This window comes from Biomphalaria glabrata, chromosome 3, assembly GCF_947242115.1.
Source record: "Biomphalaria glabrata chromosome 3, xgBioGlab47.1, whole genome shotgun sequence".
NCBI lineage: Eukaryota > Metazoa > Mollusca > Gastropoda > Planorbidae > Biomphalaria > Biomphalaria glabrata.
In genome coordinates this window covers 6583369-6603607 of record NC_074713.1, presented here as the reverse complement: position 1 = coordinate 6603607, position 20239 = coordinate 6583369, and the positions used below count along the sequence as shown (strand labels likewise).

At 36.1% G+C, this 20239-nt stretch overlaps 1 protein-coding gene and 1 long non-coding RNA gene across 7 annotated transcripts; both read left to right on the top strand.

The window, feature by feature from the left end:
- Positions 1-3995: 3995 nt before the first annotated feature.
- On the top strand, positions 3996-10195 carry LOC129925030 (uncharacterized). Of its 3 annotated transcripts, none has more exons than XR_008776889.1 (6): positions 3996-4264; positions 4948-5030; positions 5156-5233; positions 5373-5562; positions 7390-7509; positions 8353-10195. It is a non-coding gene; the product is annotated as an uncharacterized LOC129925030 (long non-coding RNA). The 3 variants fall into 3 exon arrangements; XR_008776890.1 differs by having other exon boundaries at positions 3997-4264; positions 5373-5474; XR_008776891.1 differs by lacking the exon at positions 3996-4264 and adding an exon at positions 4530-4652.
- A 5877-nt stretch (positions 10196-16072) lies between these two features.
- Positions 16073-19724, top strand: LOC106055363 (homologous-pairing protein 2 homolog). 4 transcript variants are annotated; one of them, XM_056022181.1, is made up of 3 exons: positions 16141-16485; positions 17739-17795; positions 18947-19724. In XM_056022181.1, the coding sequence occupies exon 3, from the start codon at positions 18960-18962 to the stop codon at positions 19596-19598; it is 639 nt and encodes a 212-aa protein (XP_055878156.1). In that variant the 5' UTR covers positions 16141-16485; positions 17739-17795; positions 18947-18959; the 3' UTR covers positions 19599-19724. The 4 variants fall into 4 exon arrangements, with proteins under 4 accessions (XP_013067039.2, XP_055878156.1, XP_013067037.2 ...); XM_013211585.2 differs by lacking the exons at positions 16141-16485; positions 17739-17795 and adding an exon at positions 16073-16134; XM_013211583.2 differs by lacking the exon at positions 17739-17795.
- Positions 19725-20239: the final 515 nt, after the last annotated feature.

Genomic DNA, 20239 nt, shown 5'->3' with positions numbered 1-20239 from the left:
AAAGCCCAAATGGGGCCCTTAGGGGTCGAGTCTGGGCGAAATCAGAAGGCCAAGATGACGCCGTGATGGAAACCTCATGGGGCCAGTACGGGGAAAACATTAATTGGCCTGAAAGGGCTTAACACATGGGTTCGATTTGGGGGGTGAACGTAGGCCCAAACGGGTGCCCTTAGGGCTGAGTCTGGGTTCAGTTAGGGGGCCCAGATGAAGCCCTGATGGAAACCTCATGGGGCCAGTACGGGGAAAAATTGAGGGGCCTGAGAGGGCTAAACTCATGGGCCCCGTTTGGGGGATGAACGTTGGCCCAAACGGGGGCCCTTAGGGCTGGGTCTGGGCTCAGTTAGGGGGCCCAGTTGAAGCCCTGATGGAAACCTCATGGGGCCAATACGGGGAAACATTGAGGGGCAAGAAAGGGCTAAACACATGGGCCCCATTTGGGGGATGAACGTTGGCCCAAACGGGGGCCCTTGGGGCTGAGTCTGGGCTCAGTTAGGGGGCCCAGATGAAGCCCTGATGGGGCCAGTACGGGGAAAACATTGAGGGGCCTGCTAGGGCTAAACACGTGGGCCCCATTTGGGGGATGAACGTTGGCCCAAACGGGGGCCCTTAGGGCTGGGTCTGGGCTCAGTTAGGGGGCCCAGTTGAAGCCCTGATGGAAACCTCATGGGGCCAGTACGGGGAAACATTGAGGGGCAAGAAAGGGCTAAACACATGGGCCCCATTTGGGGGATGAACGTTGGCCCAAACGGGGGCCCTTAGGGCTGAGTCTGGGCTCAATTAGGGGGCCCAGATGAAGCCCTGATGGGGCCAGTACGGGGAAAACATCGAGGGGCCTGCTAGGGCTAAACACATGGGCCCCATTTGGGGGATGAACGTTTGCCCAAACGGGGGCCCTTAGGGCTGGGTCTGGGCTCAGTTAGGGGGCCCAGTTGAAGCCCTGATGGAAACCTCATGGGGCCAGTACGGGGAAACATTGAGGGGCCAGAAAGGGCTAAACAAATGGGCCCCATTTGGTGGATGAACGTTGTCCCAAACAGGGGCCCTTAGGGCTGAGTCTGGGCTCAGTTAGGGGGCCCAGATGAAGCCCTGATGGGGCCAGTACGGGGAAAACATTGAGGGGCCTGCTAGGGCTAAACACGTGGGCCCCATTAGGGGGATGAACGTTGGCCCAAACGGGGGCCCTTAGGGCTGAGTCTGGGCTCAGTTAGGGGGCCCAGATGATGCCCTGATGGGGCCAGTACGGGGAAAACATTGAGGGGCCTGAAAGGGCTAAACACGATGGCCCCATTTGGGGGATGAACGTTGGCCCAAACGGGGGCCCTTAGGGCTGGGTCTGGGCTCAGTTAGGGGGCCCAATTGAAGCCCTGATGTAAACCTCATGGGGGCCAGTACGAGGAAAACATTGAGGGGCCTGATATGGCTAAACACATTGGCCCCATTTGGGGGATGAACGTTGGCCCAAACGGGTGCCCTTAGGGCTGAGTCTGGGCTCAGTTTGCCTCTAGTTTCTCTCTCTCTTTTCTCCCTACTGACAAGGAATGCTCTCCCGGTCTAGCTGTTATCTCAGACGAAACATAGAAAGTTATTACGTAACATAACTCGAGAAGAGGTAAAAAAAAAAAAGAAAACCATGACTTTGATATGTTGGCTCGGATAGACTCACTTAGATTATTAATACAAACAATATTGCTGTTTTTTAATTATTTTATTTTCATAAAAATATGTATAGGTTCCTATATGTTTTACTTCTTTTTTTTTTTCGTTCTTTGCATTTAATTTAAAGTTATAGAATGCTGATTTCTAAACTGTGATAATTTTATCGTACATTATACTTTATTAAATAAATTGGATTGTAGGTCATTTTTAGGTATAACATTCAATGTCATTAAGTCAAAAAGTGATTTATATTATATATTTTATTTATTCTTCTCACAGTAGTTTGATCAAAACGTTTCTACTATAACGACATATATATGGGATATTTGTGTGTGTGCATGTTTGTTAGCGCGCGTGTGTATGAACTATGCATGTTATATGCCAATATAAAATTTCTAGATCTAATATAGTACGTGACACTTTAAAAAAAAGAAAAGGGTCATTGCATAGCTCCAAGATTTTTCATGAGATGGCTAGATACAAATGTGCGATTAATATGATGTCGAGTGTTTTGATTTTTTCGAGTAAAAAAAAAAGCAACTTGTGACTTTACAACACTTGCTGTAAATGGACCTTCACTTAGGCATCATTTTGACTTTGCTCATGTAATGTAACACCCCTGTGACCATATTCGCACTCCCTCTACGTCTATCTGACCCAGATGTTGAATTAACATCATGGTGATCTCTTTTATAGCCTTCCTCTAACTTAACTCCCCTTTCTTCTTTTTTTTTTTTACCCACTCTGCTGGATGTCTCGAGTTAACACCTAATGAAACACTAGACAAAATGACGCCTCTCGAAGTAATAAAACTGAATCTGTCGTTCTTGTAGGTTTCTATCATTGCGGAAGGTACCGGTACCGGTATTTACTGACCAGTCATTGATATTTAGGGTTATGTATTTTCACGTCTACCTCAGGAAATAAATAAATAAATAAATAAATATATATATATATATATATATATATATATATATATATATATATATATATATATATATATATATATATATATATATAGTTTTAGGTTAACATAGAAAATCAACAGATTCAGTTAAACAAGCACAGCATTGGTTTCTTTTTTTTTTTTTAAAGTTTTATCTGTAACATGTATTAAATATATTTTAACCATTCATAATACAGATATCTGATTTACTGTAATTGTGTATAGTTGCACTGTTCAATTAGATTTCAAATAAATAAATTATTTGCAATTCTTATTGCATCTTCTGGTAATAAGCCGATTTAAAAGTTTTAATGTAGCCTATAATGCTAGTTTCCAGTACCGGTAGATATTTTTAATGTAAACAAACTTTACACAAGCAAAGAATTTTAACAATAGGGGTTTTACCCATCTTGTTTGAATTTATTTAGTCGTTTTGAAACATGACTAATAAGAATGCTTTTATATTGATTTAAATGTTTGTCTCAGTTATATTTAAATATAGATATCAATTTATAAAGATGAGTGCGTGTAAAATTCCTACAAATAAAGATCAGCTTAGGTTAACACGTGTTGCATAGAACGCGTGCTATCAAGCAAGAAAGTACACGTGTGCACACTGATGGTCAGTAGGTCAAGGCTCACTGACTCTCACTGTAAATCTTTTTCGTATACCACCTCTTTACTCGATCTTTTTGTTGACGTAATAGACCTTGTGGTCTCTTTCTTTTATGAGTTACAAAAATGTTTAGGCCAATAACATTCAAATATAATGAAACACGTAACTAAAACTATCTTATGATTTAAATATAATTCAAGGAATTTTTATTTTAAAATATAAGATATAACTGGCAAGATCATGATATAAACGACAGGATTTGCTATTCAGTTTCATACATTTAAAAAAAAGTTATGACTCAAAATACATGCTACATGACAGATCTAATAAACTACATTATAGGCACAGTTCGTAAATATTATCGATGACTGATTCTACGAAGATAAAGAGCATTAAAAAAAAATCAAGAGGCATGCAAATGTGTTGTAGCCATAGTTGTAGACTATGTACGTGTCAGTGTTTTATCTAATATCTACTGTATACCCCATTCAAGAATATTTATGATTTAAAATATATATAAAATTAATTAGATCCATATTTTAAATCGTGCAATCTAACTTTGTAAGAACTATCTTCGTTAATTATAATGTCTATAATCCGATTTGTGTAAGTACGGTAGTCAAGTAGATGAGGTCACGAGATGAACCAACACATCCTCACATAATTTGTTCAAATGCTGCACTCTGCTTTATGGTATCGAAATACTAGAGTTAATAAAACAAACAATTTAAATATTCAACAAGAGACACTACTAATATACAGTATTAGAGAAGATTATAGTCCTGGGGGGGGGCGAAAGAAAGACTGTGCCGCTGGTCAATGTGTAGGCTACCCGGTCACGTGGCTTACTTACAATTGACCAACCAGAGACAGGTCTACATGATAGGCTACAGCCTATTGCATCATTAAGAAAAATAGCGCCAGAACCAAACACCATGACCATCCCATTCCAGTCATAGTACTCATAGATCTACTTCAAGATTGTGTTGATTTGTGATTAACTCGACTCTATTCTAACAACTTTGGAATGTGTGCGTCAAGCAAAGGTACTTTTTATTTTATTAGACAATTAGATCTACTTTATTATTTTATACTTATTTATAGAGATTAAGTCTGGATAAATTAAAGTAGATTAGATCTAGAATCTAGATTATTCTAGATCTACATCTACATTTAATTTTAATGTCATTTTTGTTTGTGAATGTGCTTTTTTGGTTTAAGTTTAAGTCTAGTCAGACTAGGCCGTCACTAGGCACAAATAATTATTTTAAGTGACGCAAGGAAAGCCGTTTGAAATAATTAGTCTATAAAATTCGAATCCCGTGGCGTGTCTCACAGTTTATTAGAACCTTAATAGATTAGATTTAGAAAGTCAATTTAGAAAAGATAGTAAAACCAAATTCTTCAACCATTAAAATTAATATTTTAAAATACGTGAGTTCTTGAGATCTATTTTCAATTTAAATGCAAAATGTAGGCCTATAAATACATTTTATTGTATACTTTTTTGTAGAAGCAAATCTAACAATGTTATAGAAATATAGATTATAATACTAATTATAGATCTACTATACTGAAACTAGTCAATAATCTTGTCATTCAATATGTTGTGCAGAATTTATAATTTATCTTTATATTGCTTATGCCTTATGTAGATCTATGTATTTAATATTTCTCATGTGTGACTTTGATTTTAAAAAATTGAAATGTTAAAAAAAATGATTTTCAGACTCTCGGAACCAAAGAGTGAAAGAATGATGGCATCACTATGATCACTTCTTGCTGGATCTGTCCAAGAGTCAATGAGTACAGGTATTTAATTTAAAATATAAAGTATTATTACTACTCAATTTTATTATAATTACCAATTGATTAAGTTTAAAAAAATTATTACTATACTTAGGCTACTATACTAATATTTTTTCATATTCTTCAAGGTGGACCATGTTGGAAAATAACTTTCAGTCAAGACTCAAGTTGAGACAAGAGCTCCATTGATGTTATTGATCAAACTGGTAATTTTTTTTTACAATATTTTCAAGCCAAAAATGTTGTATACAAATCTGATGATCCAGATTTCCTGAATAATTTATATTAGCAGTCTAGATTTACTTGTAAAATTTATTTAATACTTATTTTATTTTCTGTCTGCAGAACATGTTCTAGAGATACTGGAGAAAAGATTTGAGTGCAGTACAGACTCATTTTCAATTGAAAGCAATTAAAAGAAGCAGAGATAAATACAATCAGGATTAGGTATGAAGCAAATTTCCCAATGGCAAACAATGTATCACTGTTGGAAATAGAAGTGAAACTGAAGGATGAAGATTCTCATGAAAATTTGGTAAGGCCATATTATATTGTAGGATTTAGGATGTAAAATATCATTTATGTGAATAGGTACTTCGATAAACTTACCTAGATCAATTTTTTTTCTCCCAAAAAATGGCTGAAAAGTGTGTCAGCACATTTTACCCTTTTTTTAGGGGTGGTCATTTCCATCAAAGTTTTAGCATATTGTATTTGATTTGAGGACTAATTATGATTACTTTTTGTAAACATAAGATATCAGAGATCATTTTTATTTGCTTTTGAAGCCAATCTGTTAAATTTTTCTTAACAAAAGTTTATATGACAGTTGACATTTTTACAACTTTTTTCCTATAAAAGTTACAACAATGCTGTTTGCTACAATAATTTCATATTATGAAATGTGTATATTTCAAATTTCATTAAATTCTCTTGGCGCACTTTAAAGATATTTGATATTAAAATTAACAAAGACAAAGAAGGGTAAAATTTTCTTTTTTAAATAAAATAAAAGTGTTTATAGTTACAACAATCTCACTAATTCTATTGAATTTAGCATGTTAATATATATCTGTGTGCTAAGTTTGAACTTTGTAGCTTGGCGCACTCTTTAGCTTTAGATATTAATTTTCAAAGTTGATGGTTAAAATCTATTTTTAGTAACAACCAACACTGATTTACTGGAAATGGTCAATTTCTGTCTATCACAAGCTATTTTTAGAAGCACACATAGGAATCTTTCATTTAGATTAACTTTTATAGTGTTTGAATGCTAGATTATGGAGAGGGAATGTGTCTTTATTAAAATGACTTTGTAATCTGCAAATTTTAAAGTAAAAGTTTAATTACTTTAAAAAATAATATTAAATATAAAAATTTTGTTTTCATATTTTTAGCTCAGCGAACTAATATTTTTTTTTCTGTGTGTTGTTTTTTTCTATTAATGTACATGTAAATTATTAGTTAATAAATGAGTACATTATATTTTTAAAATGATGAGCTATTATTGCACAAAAATTCAAGTAAAAAAATCTTTTAATAACTTCTAAAAAAATCGCAAGGTTTCTTTTTTATTTTATTGTCCGAAGCAAGAAATTTTTCATTTACAATCTAATTTTTAAAGCATTTAAATTAAGGCATTTTAAAATGATTAATTGCCAGTGCTCTACAAAAAGGTTAAAACTGTTTTTTTATGAAGTTTATGAAACTTATAGTCATTAAATTTTAGGAAATATTTTTCTGCGCAGTGCTATTTTCATTTATAATTTATAAGAATTATCTATCTGATGCATATAAATAGCTATTTAAATAAAGTAGAATTATAATTAAACAAAATAAAACACAATACAGATCTCTGATTTGTTTTATTTGTGATTTTTGGGCTCATATGATGACAAAATCACATATATTTTTATTTTTTGTTGAAGGCTTTTTTTATATATTAACTTTTTTTCAAAGATTTTATTGCTTGGTCTTATTTTTTTAATTTATTTTAACAGAATACTGGTTAATGTAAAAGAGTGTGAAGTTTCAACCCCATATCTTTAAGACTTTTTATAATACAGTTAATTTAAGTTCAACTGTCAGATGTTTCGGTCAGATTTTTTATTTATTTACAAAGGCTAAAGAAGGCTAATTTTTGGCCACTAAAAATTTAATAACTTCCCCCACAATTAACTCAGCAATATAAAATTGGTATCATTGGAAAGCATTTCTCAAGCTCTATCTAACTAAATAGGTTCCATTGCATTGTGATCATTTTGAAATTTTTATCGAAGTACCTAATGTGAAACAATAATTCAGCTATTTATTTATTTTATGTGTCAGCAGAATCATAATTATCTCATCTTATATATTACAGATCTATCCAGTGAAAACAGCATTAAGAGAACAATAGTATGGATTATAACTTGGCTGGACTGGACATGGCACAAACAGAAAATAAATGTATTGAATTTTCAATCCAAATTATGGATATTAGGTATGAATTTTTATTTCCATATTTTTAACTAACATAATCTTTATAATTTTTTTTTATGCCACAATGGACCTCATTCACCAATCGTAAACAAACAACATTTAGCCACGTGGTGCTTTATCTCTTCTATATAATTTACGATCTCATGTTTAATTCATGATGGTTGTCACGTGACAGTTTTTTCATTGTTTTATCAATAAGATCACGTGACTAAATGTTGTTTGTTTACGATTGGTGAATGAGGTCCATTGCATTGTTACTTTTCTTTCAAATCATTTCTTGATCAAATGCTGTGTCAACCTAACCTAAGAGGCTCATAAGTATTTTAATTTTTTATGAATATTGTGTGTAAACTGTTAGGTCTTTATACCTCCTATAATTCGCTGTGTGGTTGTGAAATGTTTTCTCCACCATCACCAGATAACTATGTCAGTGACTTTCTATTGGAAAAACATACTACTTATACATGGTAGGCTCATATTTCACAGAATTTTGAACTCTGTTATCACTTGTTGGAACAACTGAAGCTCAATTGCATCTTGAGGGATAGATAAACAACAATTAATGTACTGTTAGTTTACGCCAAGTCACGTTTGGTATATGATACGAGTTGTAAGATTAAAAAAAAATTTTTTTTTACTTGTGCAGGATATGTACATGTGCGAAAATACAGTAGTTAATGAAGCCTGCATACACAAATCATGAATAGATAATGTCAGCATTTTTTGGTTTGGAAAAAGTGAAAATCATTTTGTTTTTTGTATGTTTTATATGAACATTTCATTTTGAAATCATAGGCATAGGAATATATTTTTTAAAAATTTATTTTTTTTATGTTCTTCATAGATTATTCAAGTGAGTTACCCAAGTCTGTCAAATAACTTAGAGAAAGTACTTGAACTTGGCACATGTGATGGCACAGAAATCGTAAAAAAAGAAGGATGATGGCTTCAACTCTGAAGGAACATCCCAATCATGTATAACATTTTACAAACAAACCTTATCAAAGTTTATAAATGTTTAAAAAAAGTAAGATGCACAAGCAAATTTATTTACATACTACAGATATTAGAACTAATGACTAATGGAAAAAAAACAACTACCTATCTAGACTTAACAACAAAGAAATAAGTAAATATAATATTTCAAACATGTGCTGGATCTTGTTAACCATTAGCCAAAGAAACTGATGGCCTTAACATCATCTGCCCTATAGATGCTAAGTTTGAAAAGGGGAACTTTACTTTTATTACAACATAAGGTTATAAGTTGACAGTTACAGATGATGTACCATATGAGCATCATTGTTGTTTACTGGCTTTTGAACAGTAGCTTGAAACATTTGCTCTTTCTTACATAGAATATTCACTGTTAAAAAATTATGAATATGATAGTGCAGCTAGTTACTCTGCTCAAAATTGAAAAAAATATTTTGTTGAAATTATAAACATGAGCTACCGGTATATATAAATGTATAGTTTTCATTGTTGAGCACACACTTTTTCTTTGGTACTGGGTAACGTACATGACCTATATTTTTTTGAAATATTATCATCTAAAATTAGGCGAGGTCTTGAGAATATTTACCTCGAACAGACTCAGCTTTGGGTTTTTGTGCATGTAGACCCTATTGATTAAAAAGCACCATTCTCTAATTATATTTTACTTGTTTAAATTTATATATTTATGGTTATTAATTATTCTTTGTATTTATTTTTTTAATTTTTTTTTGTAAAGTAAGCACTGGTATTTTTCTAAAAGTATGTTTCACACTTATTTCATTTTAAACAAATTAAGTCATTTACTTAATGTTCAATTATGTTCTAAATGTATGTTTTTAAAATTTCAGTGTTTATATTGCTAACATTTCACAAACTTGTTACAGGTAGCTTATTTTTGTTTTGGTCATTTTTTCTTTAGAACTACCGGTACAACATAATCTAAAAAAAAATTTGTTTCATGATTGTCAAAACAGTTTGCTTTTCAATTTACATACAGCAGGCTCATACTTTGTTTAGATAATTCTGAATTACATTCTATATATAATTTATAGGTTTCTGTATAGGCTATTCAAGCTTTTGTACATGTTAAAATTTCATAAATTTGGTAGCCATTATATTTTTTTAAAATTTTATGGTATAATAAGTACTTATTGTATTTTTAAAAATATAAGCATCCATATTTTAAAAACTTATTTCTAATTTGCCATTTTAAGCAATTTTTTATTACAATTAATATTTAAATGAATATGCTTTTACTTATTTCAGTGTACATATTGCTTACATTCCACCAACTCAATACTTTTTTTGTTACTTTTATTTTTTTACATTTTTTTTACATAATTACAAAAGCTAAGTTGTTTTTTGTTGTTGTTTTTATGATTGTCAAAACTGTTTGCTTTAAACATAATTTTTATACAGCACTTATACTTTCTGTAGATGATCCTGAATTATGTTCTTTATAAATTTGTTATAGATTTTCATGTTATCATTCACAACTTTTTTGTTGACTCAATGCATTTTCCATAGTATACTAAAATATTATAGGATCAATTTTCACAGTTAAAATCTTTGCTACAGGTATTGCTTTTACTTTAAAAAAAAGTTTTTTAGTGTATTCCGGTATTTTTAATTATTTTAAATAGTTGCTAACATTAACATTTTATAATGCAATAAACTATTAATTTCAACTAGTAAATTGTTTATGTAATTATTTATGTCATTTTATGCCATTTCAGCTAGAGCTCAGTGTCATTTCTTACTGGCCTCATCTGGGCCCCTAACTGAACCCAGACTCAGCCCTAAGGGCACCCGTTTGGGCCAACATTCATCCCCCAAATGGGGCCCATGTGGTTAGCCCTTTCAGGCCTCTCAATGTTTGCCCCATACTGGCCCCATAAGGGATCCATCAGGGCTTCATCTGGGCCCCCTAACTGGGCCCAGACTCAGCCCTAAGGGCACCCATTTGGGCCAACGTTCATCCCCCAAATGGGGCCCATGTGTTTAGCCCTTTCTGGCCCCTCAATGTTTACCCCATACTGGCCCCATGAGGGTTCCATCAGGGCTTCATCTGGGCCCCCTAACTGAGCCCAGACTCAGCCCTAAGGGCACCCGTTTGGGCCAACGTTCATCCCCAAATTGGGCCCATGTGGTTAGCCCTTTCTGGCCCCTCAATGTTTACCCCATACTGGCCCCATCAGGGCTTCATCTGGGCCCCCTAACTGAGCCCAGACTCAGCCCTAAGGGCACCCGTTTGGGCCAACGTTCATCCCCCAAATTGGGCCCATGTGGTTAGCCCTTTCTGGCCCCTCAATGTTTACCCCATACTGGCCCCATGAGGGTTCCATCAGGGCTTCATCTGGGCCCCCTAACTGAGCCCAGACTCAGCCCTAAGGGCACCCGTTTGGGCCAACGTTCATCCCCCAAATGGGGCCCATGTGTTTAGCCCTTTCTGGCCCCTCAATGTTTACCCCATACTGGCCCCATGAGGGTTCCATCAGGGCTTCATCTGGGCCCCCTAACTGAGCCCAGACTCAGCCCTAAGGGCACCCGTTTGGGCCAACGTTCATCCCCCAAATTGGGCCCATGTGGTTAGCCCTTTCTGGCCCCTCAATGTTTACCCCATACTGGCCCCATCAGGGCTTCATCTGGGCCCCCTAACTGAGCACAGACTCAGCCCTAAGGGCACCGGTTTGGGCCAACGTTCATCCCCCAAATTGGGCCCATGTGGTTAGCCCTTGCTGGCCCCTCAATGTTTACCCCATACTGGCCCCATGAGGGTTCCATCAGGGCTTCATCTGGGCCCCCTAACTGAGCCCAGACTCAGCCCTAAGGGCACCCGTTTGGGCCAACGTTCATCCCCCAAATTGGGCCCATGTGGTTAGCCCTTTCTGGCCCCTCAATGTTTACCCCATACTGGCCCCAGAGGGTTCCATCAGGGCTTCATCTGGGCCCCCTAACTGAGCCCAGACCCAGCCCTAAGGGCACCCGTTTGGGCCAACGTTCATCCCCCAAATTGGGCCCATGTGGTTAGCCCTTTCTGGCCCCTCAATGTTTACCCCATACTGGCCCCATGAGGGTTCCATCAGGGCTTCATCTGGGCCCCCTAACTGAGCCCAGACTCAGCCCTTAGGGCACCCGTTTGGGCCAACGTTCATCCCCCAAATGGGGCCCATGTGGTTAGCCCTTTCTGGCCCCTCAATGTTTGCCTCATACTGGCCCCATGAGGGTTCCATCAAGGGTTCATCTGGGCCCCCTAACTGAGCCCAGACTCAGCCCTAAGGGCACCCGTTTGGGCCAACGTTCATCCCCCAAATTGGGCCCATGTGGTTAGCCCTTTCTGGCCCCTCAATGTTTGCCCCATACTGGCCCCATGAGGGTTTTGTCAGGGTTTTATCTGGGCCCCCTAACTGAGCCCAGAATAGACCCTTAAGGGCCCTAATTGGGCTTTCATTAATTGTCCCCAAAGGGCCAAGTATCTCTTACCCTGTTGGGGCCCACACGTCCTTCCCCTTACTGGCCCCACAAGGGTTTAACACTGGGATTTTCTGGGCCCCCTGACTGAGCCCAGACTCAGCCCTAAGGGCACCCGTTTGGGCCAACGTTCATCCCCCACTTGGGGCCCATATGGTTAGCATGGGCTTGCCCAGTTGGGGCCCTTACTGGGCCCAAAATACGACTTAAAGGGGAAACTGCTAAACTTAAAACATTTGACTAGAGTAACACCCTTAGCGGCCTTAGTAAAATCACTAAATTTAGAAAGCCTTTAGGAGAGAAGACTCAAAAAGTTACGTAGAAATTATACATAAACACTGAACCAGTGGCTTCACCAGGCAGGGTCGGTGTCACCCCTCCCCCCTTTTATCCACTTTTCCCAATAGAAATTAATTTTGTTGAACCAATACAGTAAGCTGATTATCTATTTTCATCGATTTTTGCACAAAAGCAAAATTAGTTAATTTTTTTTCATTACTTTTGCAAACTTTACAATGCATATTTATTAAAATCACCAAATCATGTTTCCTTTATTCGACTTTTAGACGGAAACGTTATAACATTTTCCTGTGTTATTTAAACTTTTACTACCATCTAGAGGGGAAAATGTAAGTTTGCAGCTACTTTAGTCATCTATTGGTCTCGGGGAGCGCTTTAAGGTCACCTATCGAGGTCGCCCCGGGCACCAAGGATTTTTCAGCATTTCTGAGCCTCAGAAACTCATTTTCCTTAAGTCTATCGTGTACAATTTATACTAGAAAGAAGTTTGCAGATCAAATAAAATTCAATTAAGGAAAGGTGAACGGGTCGTATCTGAAGTGTGAGAGCTAGACATTCAAGGAAGTGTTTCTCTAACTTTTACTGTTGGCGCCCGCGCCGGCTTAACTTTTTTTTTTCAGAAATAGTGTTATATATGCACATAATTTTATACTGTTTTGTATAACTGAAAACGTTCTTTTAGGAGATTGTATTAGAGAGAAGTTAGGGTTTCTATCCATCCAGCAAGATGGTTTGTTGATGCGCTGTTAGCTCCTCCAAGCGTTTTCCTTCATTCTCAGCATATTATGTGTAGTCTTCAACATATTTTTCTTCCCGTAGTAAGAAGAGCCCATGTCAGTATTAAATTATAACAGAGTGGGACGTTCCGATAAAGAAATATTTTCTTGGAATCTGAGCACACTATTTATACTAGTTTTAAAAAATTGCTAAAATTAAGTCTATTAAAGAAGTAGGCAGCATTGGCCAATACTATTATACGACAGATGTTCAATGTACATATGGCCAAGTATGTCTTAAGTTCATCTTCGTGTTCAGTAAGAAGGCTTGCGGCCAACTTTTTAGTTTTTGTCATAAAAAGTTATTTAAACACTTTAGATAATTCTGACTATTTAAAAAGAATCACGTCAGTAGAGAAGTTTTAAAATGTATTCTTTAAAAAGTTTTTAATCAATATTTTTTGCAGACGCCTAACACTCAAAAAGGTAAACATTTTAAAAGATCCTTATTAGTAGATATACGAAGTCTTTATCTTACACTATTTTTACTTTTTAAACATTGATAATGACATTTCACTGGGTTAATATTCAAAATTTGATTGATAACTACAATGAACTTTTTAATTATACCGTGTAAAATCATTTGAATTGCTTCACCCTCTCCCCATTGGTCAGGGTCTCGCGGCCTCGTGAGAGAACGTCGGCCGCTTCCCACCACAGCTTGAGGAAAGCTGCATTAGTTCATGCGAGTTTGTACTGGGCTTGTTGTCCTAAGATCGTCCTTATCTTTATAAAGGCGTCCTGTAGTGGGCCTGTTCTTTTCAATCAAAAAACGTCAATATTACGATGGTATGTTAGTCGAGAGGAATTGGTTTGTACTGCCGTAAAAAACGGGGTAGACTCTAGAATCACGTTGTTGAAGAGGCATTATAATGTTTTCTTTACAAGAGCCATTTGAATCGCTCTTGCTGCTAACGTAGAAAAGTTCTACTTGGACGATAAAATGATGTCACATAATTATAATTTAATTTACCTTAAAATTTAGCAATAAAGTCTCTTTCACCTAATTAATACTAAAATATACAATAACCAAATGCAAACAAGTTTTTTTTTTCTATTAAAAAAAAACTGCCTTTATGCCTCCCCCTTGTTATCACTTAACTTTTTGGAAATTTTACCAAATAAAATAAAATATATAGAGGCGCCCCACGGAAACGCTTCAAAGACCAGCTTAGGCGTCAACTTGCCTTGGCTGACATAGAAGAGAGCACCTGGCTGCATGCGGCGTCGGAACGAGACAGCTGGAGGTCACTCACGAAGGCCGCGAGATACACATTTGAGACCAAAAGAAAATCTGCTGCCGAGGACAAACGCAGACGACGAAAAGAAAATCTAAATCGACCACCTGCGGACAATGGTTATGCTTGCCCTGGATGTGGCAAAATATGTAGGTCACAGCTGGGGCTGCGCAGCCACGGGAAATACTGTATTCCTCATTAATCTTCGGACTCGAAGACAAGCCTTATATCTTGAGATTATTTTTTTTAATCTTCTAGTTTTTGCCGATATTCAATTTTTCCATTCGGGCTTTTATTTTCTAGTTTTTGCCAATATTATTTTTTTTTTCCATTCGGGTGTCACCGGCACCTTCGACATAGGTCACGGAAGTCACGGTGTCACCTCCCCCCCCTAATGGGTGTCACCCGGTGCGGACTGCTACCCCAGCACCCCTCTTGTGACGTCACTGCACTGAACGATAATCTTCAATTAAAAGGCAAAATCTAATTAAAAAATTCAGAAAGACACAAAGATAAAGGCACATTCCTCGTTTAATATGCTGGGACAAATTTGTGCAAATGCTCCTTCTTCCCTAGTGCTATTAGAGCATGGAATGGCCGGGTTGCCTGAGCCAGCCAGGAAAACCAGCAACTTGGCAGAATTGAAGTCATTGGTTAACATGCATAACGAGTAGGCAGTAGCGGCCTTATGGGGTATGGCAAGTGGGGATGAAAAAAGGGGGGGGGGGCGATCGGACATTCATTGTCACCGTCAGCTTCGAAAACCGGATCAGTTCTCATAAACTAGGACTCAATATCTTTGAAAATCTTTCCACGCATCTAGACTCTATAGTCTATATGATACCAATTACCATGTTACCATGACATATAATGAACTACAGCAGCATGAGGTTTCTGTAAATCCCGTTAAGTGTAAGACTGCCTGGGTGAATTGAGCTCTGAGAATGTCAAATGATAGCGCTACCAATAACGGCAAAAAAAAAAAAAAAAAAAAAAAAAACTGCATTAGCGCGCAGTCTTTACAAAAATTGTAGCGATTCAGGCTTGGTTGAGATAATGGCCGAGTCGACCCAACCATGCAAGAACATCTTCGACGAATTAAGAACGACGAGACTCACGACCATTACATCGGGCATAGGATTCAAAACGATATTATAGACCTGATGGCATTAGAAGTAAAAGGGAACATTATTGATAAAATCAAACTTGCTAAATATTTTTCCGTCATCTTTGACTGCACGTCACAAAGAGCAGATGTCCCTTACATTCGGGTTTTGTTGACGTATCAGATCTAAAAGTTTAAGTGCTAGAACACTTTATCAAATTTCTAAATGATGACGACGTAACCAGAGGCGTAGCTAGTGTGGGGGAGGGAGAGAATTTGAAAATTCCCCCGGGCCCCACTTCAAAGGGACCCCCAAATGAGTGGGTTTTTTTTTTACATTAAATATTACGCAATATCGTTAGGGTGCCACTGGGCCCACAGAGCATACTGCTAAGGCATAGGCTATTTAATCTTACAAGTGTTTTAATTATAGTGTCATGTGAAACTCGTTTCAACGGAAATATAACGTCGAATAGTCTACAAATTTCAACGCACAGATTCATCAATCCATTACGCATATTATAATGCCGCCTCTAATAAGTCAACGTCAACTTCATAATTGTCACAACACTGTGTTATGGGGGCCTATACTTTTCTTAATATTGAAATATTGACCTTGTGTAAACATGCGAAACATTTTTAAAAGTCGAAATTATCCATTGACAAGCACATGCACTGATCTATAAAATGTGAAAAATTTATTGAATACCTTTTCTTACGAGCGAAATACGATTTTAGTAACAAAATCCAGATCTAGATGAGTAGATCTAGCCTACTCTAGATCTAGACGACATAGGTCTAGATAGATCTGTCATCTTTTCTAGATCTAGAACAATAGACTATCTAGTCTAGATTACCTAACTCAAACTGTCCTAACGTTTGTCTCTTCTGCGTCTGCTGCATCATCACTGCATGACTTGACACTCTTAGACTCTTACTACTAACTAAGACTAAGAGTCTTACTCTTACACAGTTACACACTAACACAGTCACAGTGTCACTGTCAGTTGAGTGACAAGAACTTGAAGATCATTGATTGAAGATGAATCAAGTTTAGACAATTTACAATTTAGATCTAGAATTTAGTGGTGAGTCAGAGAAGTAAAGTATTTTCACAGACTTGAGTCTATTATTAGTATTAGTCTATAGACTATACTATATAGATCTAGTAATGTATGGTATAGTACTATAGAGTACTATACTCTACTATAGACTAGATATAATATATAGTATAATTATATAGTCTTCTATCTAGAACTAGAGTCTAGGTCTAGACAGTGCAGATTATCATTATATTATATTATATATTCCCATGCCCAAACAATGCTAGGACAAATTTTGTATTTGTACTCCTTGATCTTCCCTAGTGCTAGATACTATTATTACTAGATACTAGATCTATTAGAGCATGGAATGGATCGCCTGAAGTGTAGAGCTGTAGTGACTACTAGAGTTAGAGCCTTTACTAGAGTAGAGCAAGAGCTAGTATAGACAGTAGACTGACATACTTGACATAGGGACCTGCCTAAACTGTACATCTAATTTATAATATATCATATAGATCTAAACAAAAGTGTAAATAACTGTTAATTATTTTTTACTAAGTCTGATGACTGTTATTTAATTATTTTTTACTAAGTCTGATGACTGTGATTGTAAGTAGAGTGTAGGATTACTAGAAGTCTAAATAAAATGAGGACATGCCCTCCTTTTTGAAGTCACAGTCTCTGTCTAGCTATATATCTATATATGCAAAATTTGCCAAAATAAAAATGTCTGGCTTTCATTCCATCTGTGACTGCTATCACATATATTAAATACTTAGAGATAAAGGCACATTTCTTATTCTTATCTCTCTCTCTCTCTCTCTCTATATATATGTTATATATAGCTAGGTTCTCTTCTCTTGACTCTTTAATGACCACACAAGATCTATACTAGTGTAATAAAATATTTTTAGTATATTATCTAGGATATTACATGTGTCTATGCATATGAATGAAGTAGGTTAAAACAGTGTTTCCAAAACTGTGTTCTGCGGAACTAGAGGCCTGAATAGGTGTTCCGCTAACTACTGGAACAATTAACTAGTAAACCACCAGCTGAATTAAACTCTCTAAAAAAAACTAAGCAAAGCGTTCCAGTAAATACTCAAAATGTGCGAAGTGTTCCATAAAGGTAAAAGTTTGGGAAACACTGCATTAAAGGATGCATTTAAAGACATTTCCAGGGCAATCTTCAGACTTGTGTTGAGCAATAAAAGTTGTTTTTTTTTTTTACAGTTCGAAATCAAAATGTTGAAGTTATATTATGATTTTTACTTTATTCTTTTCATTTTCAGGCTTCCTTTCTCCATCCCATCCCGTTATATATTCAGTTCATGTAGTCCTTTATTGGAGTAAGTCACACAATTTTGATAAAATAGTCACATTATTAGACAATCGTAGAAATGTCAAGATGAATCAAAATTTGATCACCATTTCAAAAGAGATTTCTTCCATCTAAGAAATATTCAGTCACTTTGATGGGTTATGCCAAGATTGCTTTTATAACTGATCAGCAGTAAAGAAAGTAATGATCAACTTTGTTCTTTTAGGGTTAGCATTAACAATATATATCTCTTTTGGTTGCCTCTGATTGATAGTATGGCAAAATAGCTCTCTTGGCCTACCAATAAAAATCAATGTTTATAAAGCAGTGGTTCTCATTACGCTTTTTAATGACTCATGAGACCTGAGTGCTCTATAGATGTCATCTCATGTACTCAAATGCTTCTTTCAAAGGTACCTTAACTCAATGAAGGGGATATGCAGACAAATATCTTAAAAATAAGCATGTTCTGCTGGAAGCACTTCTTACCATTTGACTGCTGCACTGGGTCAGACACCTATCCCTCATGTGTGATGACTGCATGCCAAAGGCGATGTTATTTTGGTGAGCTTAAAGAAGGACAGTGTAACAGCAACCCATTGGAATTGCTATCAAATCAGGCTCCATTTTGCCTTCATTGGCCCCTGAAAGAGACAGTTTGGGAGCTCTCACATTTAAGTGCCAAAGAAAAACCCTTGCCAAAGACAGGCACAGAAGACCTCCATTTGACAACGGCTTTGTCTGTACAGTGTCACAAAATATGGAGGTCACAACTTGGTTTTCCCTAGTCCTTTGAAACATTTCACTCATGCTTAATCTTCGAAATCATTATTATTAGGTAGGGGCATACATTGTAGTTGAGTTAAAGAGCATGTTTTGACATGTATTACAGTGTTAGCAATAACATGGCTAGCAAAAGGAATATAGATGCAGTAGTAATGTTCCAAGATTGTGTTTGCATATAAAAAACAAACAAACAAAAGCTCTTGGTTCATATACTTTTCCATTATAAAATGTTACTTAAATGATGGGCTTAAACTGGTACCATGCTTTCTCTTCATGATGATCCCAAACTTCACTTTTTCTTTTCATATTTTTTCATTAGACCCTCATTCAACCAAACAACACAACATGTCCTTATTTAAAATATAACTATACATTTTTCTTTTCTTTCTGCAGATGTGATGACAAAATGAGCAAGTCCAAAGAAAATATGTCTGTCCAGGCTGTCCTATCTTACATGATCAAACAGAATCGACCCTACAGTGTGCAAGATGTATTTCAGAATATGGGGAAAGACTATGGGAAAACTGCTGTCACCAAAGCCATGGAAGGGCTCGCATCAGAGGGCAAACTAAAGGAGAAGGTTTACGGCAAACAAAAAGTCTACGTGGCTGATCAGAGCCAGTTCCCTGATGTGAACAACCAAGAGATTGCGGCGATGGATCAGAAAATATCACTTTTAAATGCACAGATTCAAAAAATGCAAGAAGAAATCAACAAAATAGAAAGTGAGCTTCACCTGTACCAGAGCAAAATTTCAACAGAGAACGCTAGGACAGAGCTTGGGACTATCTACCCAGAAATTGATCTTTTGAAAGATAAGCTAGCCAAGCTGAAAGAAGGTCGTGTTTTGATTTCTAAAGAAGAGAAAGACAAAGTCTTTAAAAATAGAGAAAAATTTGTAAAAGAGTGGAGGAAAAGAAAGAGAATTGCTACAGATATTCTCAATTCTGTTTTGGAAGGGTACCCAAAAACAAAAAAACAACTGTTTGAAGAAGTGGGCATTGAAACAGATGAAGATTACAATGCCAAACCTCCAGAAGTTTAATACAATTTCTTACAAGCTTAATAATTTTAATTGTGTATATTTTTGTATATAAACATATTATTTTGACTTAAAAACATATTTTGATGTTAATGCTTTTTTAAAAATATTAAATTTGTTCCTTTTGAATTCTTTTGGAATGGTTTTGTTTCTGTTTAATATAAACAAAAATGCCTATTCAAATTAGGGCTAATTAAGAGACATTTTTACAAATTAAACAAGAACATAAAACTGAAATACTATTTAACCTTGGTTAGACTAATGTTAGAATTATGTGTCCTCTCTTGGAAACGTTCACTTCAAGAAAACATAAACTAAATTAAATCTAGAACAGATACAAAAGTCATGTTTATTACAAAAATATTAACATTTCATTAGATAATCACATTAGTAATCTCTAAACTTAAAGGGAAACTCCGATGTTTTTTCAAATTTGATTTATTGACATATTTGAATTCTGCGTAAAAAGTAATAATAAACATTTTACCATTTTTTATTTAAATGGTTAGAAACATTTATATTTAATAAATTAGACAGTAAATTCTTGACATCTCCAAAATAACGGGGTTCTTTGAGATTTTGTTTTTAGGTTAGGCATACGTCACTTCCATCAACAATACTGAAAAGGAAACTAGATTTAACCA

Coding starts and splice junctions, on each gene's coding strand:
- LOC106055363 (XM_013211585.2), top strand. CDS start 18,960: ATGAGCAAGTCCAAAGAAAATATGTCTGTCCAGGCTGTCCTATCTTAC.